Source organism: Acanthisitta chloris, unplaced genomic scaffold (assembly GCF_000695815.1).
Source record: "Acanthisitta chloris isolate BGI_N310 unplaced genomic scaffold, ASM69581v1 Scaffold37441, whole genome shotgun sequence".
Taxonomy (NCBI): domain Eukaryota; kingdom Metazoa; phylum Chordata; class Aves; order Passeriformes; family Acanthisittidae; genus Acanthisitta; species Acanthisitta chloris.
In genome coordinates, this window is record NW_008656004.1 from 13,307 (window position 1) to 19,587 (window position 6,281).

At 38.9% G+C, this 6,281-nt stretch overlaps 1 protein-coding gene across 1 annotated transcript; it reads left to right on the forward strand.

The window, feature by feature from the left end:
* Nucleotides 1-293: 293 nt before the first annotated feature.
* Nucleotides 294-5,613, forward strand: LOC103811199 (carboxypeptidase A6-like; the record flags this gene model as incomplete). Its single annotated transcript, XM_009084152.1, has 3 exons — nt 294-404; nt 654-744; nt 5,411-5,613. Coding segments are annotated over 3 exons (405 nt in total), but the record flags the coding sequence as incomplete, so codon positions are not given.
* Nucleotides 5,614-6,281: the final 668 nt, after the last annotated feature.

The following is a 6,281-nucleotide window of genomic DNA, read 5'->3' on the forward strand; positions in this document are numbered from 1 at the left end:
TTTGTATGCATTTGCTTCTCTGTAATGTGAGTTGTATTTTCTTGACTGAAAATAGCTGAGAAGCATAGAGGATAGGGTCTTTTGAACACCTTTTTAACATGTTCACTTGCTGTGTGAATCACATTTGCAGGAAGATGTCAGTCTTTCGAGCACAGCTCTAAGGATGTCTGTGGTGCCTTGAGATCAGATCTCTGTACTGTCAAAGGCTTAATGACTGTCTTAGCCCATCACAACACTTAACGGGGAAATTATTTTTTTAATGGAAACTACTTTCTTTGGCTTTTCTGCTTTAGGCTCTCCAGACATACCAGACCGATCCTGCCATGAGAAAGATGCTAACTCAGCTGTATTTCTATATCATGCCTGTATTTAATGTGGATGGATATCATTTTAGCTGGACATATGTAAGTAATGTCAGTGGTATTACTCACAAAATTACTGAGACAGGAAAAATCAAATGGTTCTTAGGTCATTCAAAGGTGACTTTCTCTATAACTTGGTCCATCACTTTGTGCCTTGCAATATGGAAGTAAATAACTCCAGTTAAAATAGAATACTGAATATGTTTACCAGGGTTGATTTGTTGTGTACAAATAGATTTTTTGCCAAAATATAGTACTATTGCTATCTAAATATTTTGCAACTTATGTTAGGATCGATTTTGGAGAAAAACAAGATCAAAGAACACAAGGTTTCACTGTCATGGTGTTGATGCTAATCGCAACTGGAAAGTGAAATGGTGTGGTAAGTATGGAGATACTTTGGTCCACCAGTTCAGATTACCCTGTATTTAATTATCCAACAGAGGTAATTATCCAAGTAGGTTAGGTCATGTCTGTCATGAAGTATTCTCTTTTCCACCGTTAAAGCTGAAGAAACTTTCCCATAAAGCCACAAACCAGGGCTCAAATCTTCCTTCTAGCTTCTAAGAAAATAAAAGTACTGAATTCTGGAAAAACAGACCTTATCATAAGTAAAAGGTTTTCATGGAGAATGTGGCAAACATAAAAAAAAAATAATAAATCACACACCCAGTTATTCTGCATTTCGGCAATCATATGAATCATTTGAGGCACAATATTGAGCCTAGCCCATCACTTTTCGGGATCTACCTGACTACATCTTTAGGAAACATTTCAAACTGCATTTTATTCAATTTGCCATTTCTCTGAAATAATTTTAGCTTTGGAAATGGCAACATTTGTTGGCCTCAATGGCCTTCAGACCATTATTACCAGTTATTTTATAACAAAAAGAGAGGCTTCTAAATGCATGGAGGTACAATTTTAAATTCCCAGCACTTCTGTAAATACTTTCATAAAAATTGGCCTCCGATTTGCATTGAGAATGCAGCTGTAATGAAATACTAGCAGGAGATTTGGAACAGGTCCACTGAAGAAGAAATAGTATTTTAATAAACCTTACAGGAAGACAGTGCAGCTGACACAGGAGTCAGAAACCCTGTAAGTTCTGGTGTAAGAAACTAAGAACACTTTGCTGTGAAATACAGAAATATATACCTGCTGATCTGCTCTCTCATCTTGAGCAGCTTCCTTCACCTCTCTGTGCAGCTGTTTTCTCCTCCAGCATTTGTCCACCTTCTTTATCTATGTTATAAGCTTGTAAAGACAACAAATTTTCTTTGCTTAGCTCTACTGCAAGGGTCCTTCCTTCAGCCTCTTCTGCTGAAAGTCTCTAGATGTTCCCAGAATGCTCCAATTGCCTGCAATAGGAGTGAGCACTTGCTACAGGAGTGAGTACAATCTGGCTTGCAATGACTGGATTCTATAAGTAGATTTCTGAGAACTGTGAGGTTAAAAGTGAGTGTGAATAATCTGCCTGGGAAGACTAGAAATGCAGTGAGTGCACAGAAGCATACATTCAACACAGCATGGACCTGTGAAATAAGCTTCCATTTTTTTCAACTCTACTTGCCGTAAAGAGAGGACTGACACAGAAGCCGTTACAGAAAGCCTGTGTCAGCTGAGAATCCCTCTGCTACAGAAGGCAATCCCAGGGCTGCTATCAATATGTTTAAGGCAATTTCATGCTGCAAAAATAATATTAAAATGAACTATTCCTGCATCAGTGTTGCCATCATTTTACTTACGTGCGTAAGTCACAACTGCAGATTTTTTGAGGACATTCCCCTGGCATAATTGGAATGATCTCTTACAAAGAGATTCTTACATTTGTTCTTACAAAGAACTCTCTTACAAAGTCTTCAGAGACAGATTTTAGGTACCTATCAGTGCAACATTAATACTCAGTGCATTTTCTTTCCAGTCCGAATTAATCCTTCTTGGGTTCAAATTGCTCTGCTCCTCCCTCTTCCTTCTCCCTAGCCACTCTATTAAAGCACACATTTTACTCAGTCCTAAAAATGTTTTCTTAGTTTTCATTAAAAAAACTATTTTTTTCTAGGCTGAGTGGAAAATATTTAACAATACCCACGTGTTGTGTGTTGTAATCCCCTACTTGTTGCATTTCTCCCTAGCACTGAACATGAAAGGCAGGTCCCCACTCTGTGTTTAAAAACATAAAAATTCCTTCAAGCTTGCTCGTCATCCTACCAAGTACACACTCTGCTTCCCCCACTGGACCCCAAAACTCTGTCTGATTCTCTGTCCTGCCAGAGAATAAAGAGCTCTTTCATGAACTGGGCTGACTGGTGTTCAGAAGATCCTAGCCCATTGACCCATGTTCTCATTAATATCTGACATTAAATGAGGCAGAGAAGAATCTGGATCATATCACACTTTGAGGCTTGTATAATCATGGTGTGTTTTAACATTTAAAACTGCATGTTCTTGTAAAAACCTTTTCATTCAGTTCAGCTGCACTTAGAGCTTGCAGACAGGTTTGAACTTCACTGTGGGGCTTCCAGACAGGTGTGTTGTGGCAGAATCTGGCCCCAGCAAAGGCACCACATGCTATCAACAGTGAGCTAGCCAGTGCAGATAACACAGCATCCCGTCTGCTTTCCTCTCCCCTTCTAGTGTAGGACTTTGATGTAAGCTTTATGATTCTCTAGGGACAAGTAAAGGGCCATATCACTGGTTCTGCTAGGTTTCCTCTTGCAGCCTGTACGCAAAATAGTGCACAGAAATTGCACACAGGCCCAGGTGAATACTGACAGCAAGCACTCTGGGAATGCTCCTTGCAATACACATATGTCTGCAGTATATACATACATACATATATGTGTGCAATAACTAGCACAATGGTTTAGTGATCATAAAACAAACAGCAACTTTAAAGCAAATAATGAGGTACTTCCTTAGAACCAAATTATGTCCAGTTAAAGGGGTTGCATCTGAATCCCCCAAGTGCGCAACAGTGGAATTAAAATTTCCAGTGTATCCCGATTTCCAGCAAGCCTCAGTGCTTACTGAGGAGTTTCCCATATTGGCAGAAGTGGCTGCAAGGAAGTTTCAGAATCATGCTGCAGTTCATTCATCCTCCCAGTCTTCTTTCTACACCATAGCATTGGTTTTATCAGTCTCTGCACATACTTCCTTTGTTCATTTGATCTCATGATGAATGTTAGAGGGTAGTTCTCCTCCCCCATTTTGCTATCAGGTACAAAAAATAAGGCAGCATGGCAACATTTTACACAATTTTATTTCTCATGATTGAAACTCAGAAATTTCACACGAGTTCATGCATAGTGTATCATTTTTTTCCCTTCTTGAGGTACTTTAAAAGAACTTCCAGTGTGAAAATTGAGGCTAACCTTGCATTATCCAAGGCCACCATGGAAACCCTCTCTCTTACTACCAGCCAGCCTCACTTAAGGAAAAGCATTAACTACAGCTGCGATTGCAAATAGCTCACAATAATAGGCTGGACAGTTTAGAGAGGTTTTACCTTCATTAAAACAAAACTGAGTCATATTTTACCACTGGGTCATTTTACCATGGGCTGGTAGGATTCCACTGTTTATTAACAGTGATTTCCATTTCCATGATTCAGTATACAACACTGTTACAAAAGGTGAAGTATCCATAAAAAAAAGCAAAGGCTCTGGAGGCTCTGTTAAATAGCTCTCCTTTAGCTATGTTATCTGACAAGACATCGAGGCAGAGTGCTCATGGGATTTAGATGACTTGGTGGCCATCTGCTCTGCATGGAGGAGACCATCTGCCCTCTATATAACCCTTCCATATCCACTGCAATCCAGGCACTAATACCTTTTGAAATCCCCACCTGTGGCCATTGAATGGTTGCCTCAATGTTCATCTTACAAATGAAAATGCTGCATGAAATTCTTCCACTTTTTAATTTTTGTGGCATTAGGTTGATTGCATAACCCTGTTTTAGTTCATATCATTATGCCTTCTCACACATTGCTCTTTTCTTATCAATCAAAGATGGCAGTACTTACTATACAAAGGAAAGCTAATAAAACACTGCTTTTTAAGTCCCTGATGGCACCAGAGAATTTTGCAAACAATCTATTATTATTCTGCAGGTCAGTGTAAAACGTGGTATTTTGAAATCACGGCAGATAAAAGAGCAGAGTGGATTTGCATAAATATTGTTCTCTTAAGCCCAGGCCCTAAGCTGTAAATGAGATGATGGCTTAGATCCAGAATTGCTAAATGATGAAGGAGCTGACGCCACATCTCCTTTTCTAAGTTTCATCTTTCAGTACCTCATGGGATATGACAGGGAGGCTACTCTGGTGCAGCTTGCTGCCACCTGAGCAGGTTGACATAGTGAAAGATATCCTCACAACTGAAGCCCTGCCTCAACCTTGAAGGAAAATTAGGCCCTGTGCAAACTGAGATGATTTTTATTTCAGCTAACTGTCCAATCATCCTGTGTGGCTTGTCATTTTTTCCCCATAAGGTTTGCAAGGGTGAAAAAAGGCCATAGTCAGGAAATACTGTCATGTTTTAAACCAGTCTCTAAGATAATGCCTCTTGAGGTTATCTACCTATCATCGTAACCACCGCTGTATTAGCTAGTACAGTAAAAGCACTTAAAGGCTAGATTTGTCATGGTAGTGACAATGAAAGAGGTATAGCTTCCTAATCTCAAATAGACCAACTGAGACCCATCAATAGTTTTAAGACTGGAATGCTGTCATAAAATGTGCTGATCACACAGAAAGCCAAGGAAGAAAATACAGTAAAGTAAGGCTCTCCTTTTTCTGTTGGGTTAAGAATATGTCCCCTGGGGAGAACAGCATGTAGTTGGCCAATTGGCAACTTGATGTGTCTACTAGGTGAACAAGCAGATTGCTGTGCTGAGGTCCCACTGGCTCATGCCCATCAGCCACAAGAAAGCAATTTGTTTATTACTTTTCATGCTTTTGCACATGGGCCAAAAAAGGTTGAGCCAGAAGTTGACCCTTGGAAATTCTCTGTGATCATCACCATCACTCTTCTCTTTCAATCTCTAGATGAAGGTGCTTCATTTCACCCATGTGATGACACCTACTGTGGTCCCTTTCCTGAGTCTGAGCCTGAAGTAAAGGCTGTTGCTCATTTTCTGCGCAAACATCGGAAACAAATAAAAGCTTATTTGTCCTTCCATGCATATGCACAGATGCTGCTGTACCCTTACTCTTACAAATATGCAACTATTCCAAACTTCAACTGCGTGGTAAGTACATTAAAACTTGGGAGAATATTCTGCCCTATATAAGATTTTTTGGTATGTTTTGTTTTTAGAGGAGATTTGTTTCTTCAATACTTTGCACATATTTAATACTGAGCAGTATTTATTCTGGATCTGCTTACAATCACATTTCTGGTTGTATAACCTTCACTCACCATGAGTCAGTGGTAATTTGATTAAAATGGTATAGTGCCTTCCATCCATCAGTCCCTTTAAATTACTTTATAGGATTAATCCCTTGTTTTTAATTATAGTTATTATAATTTTATTTAATTAACTGTAATAGGAATTATGTAGTTAACTCCTTGGGCATCTAGCTGAAATTCTGTCTCTTCATGCTCAGAACTTAAACACTAGGAGCACAAAGATCATCTTCAATGTTATGAACAAAATAAAATTAAAATGGTTTATGCTTATCGATTCAAGGAGAAATCTCTTAGATTTCACCAAAAGTAAGGCTTCAGTTGCATTATGTACCACTCTGCTCAGACATAGGGTTTTTAACCCTTTAAGACAAGCAGTTAATTAATATCAGGGGCTTTTGTCTGTTAAAGATTAAATTAATGAGAATACATTTTTAATGTAAGCTTATTTATTTACAGATACATACATTTCATGTATTCTATGCTCACCCACATGCAGAACTATTGCCT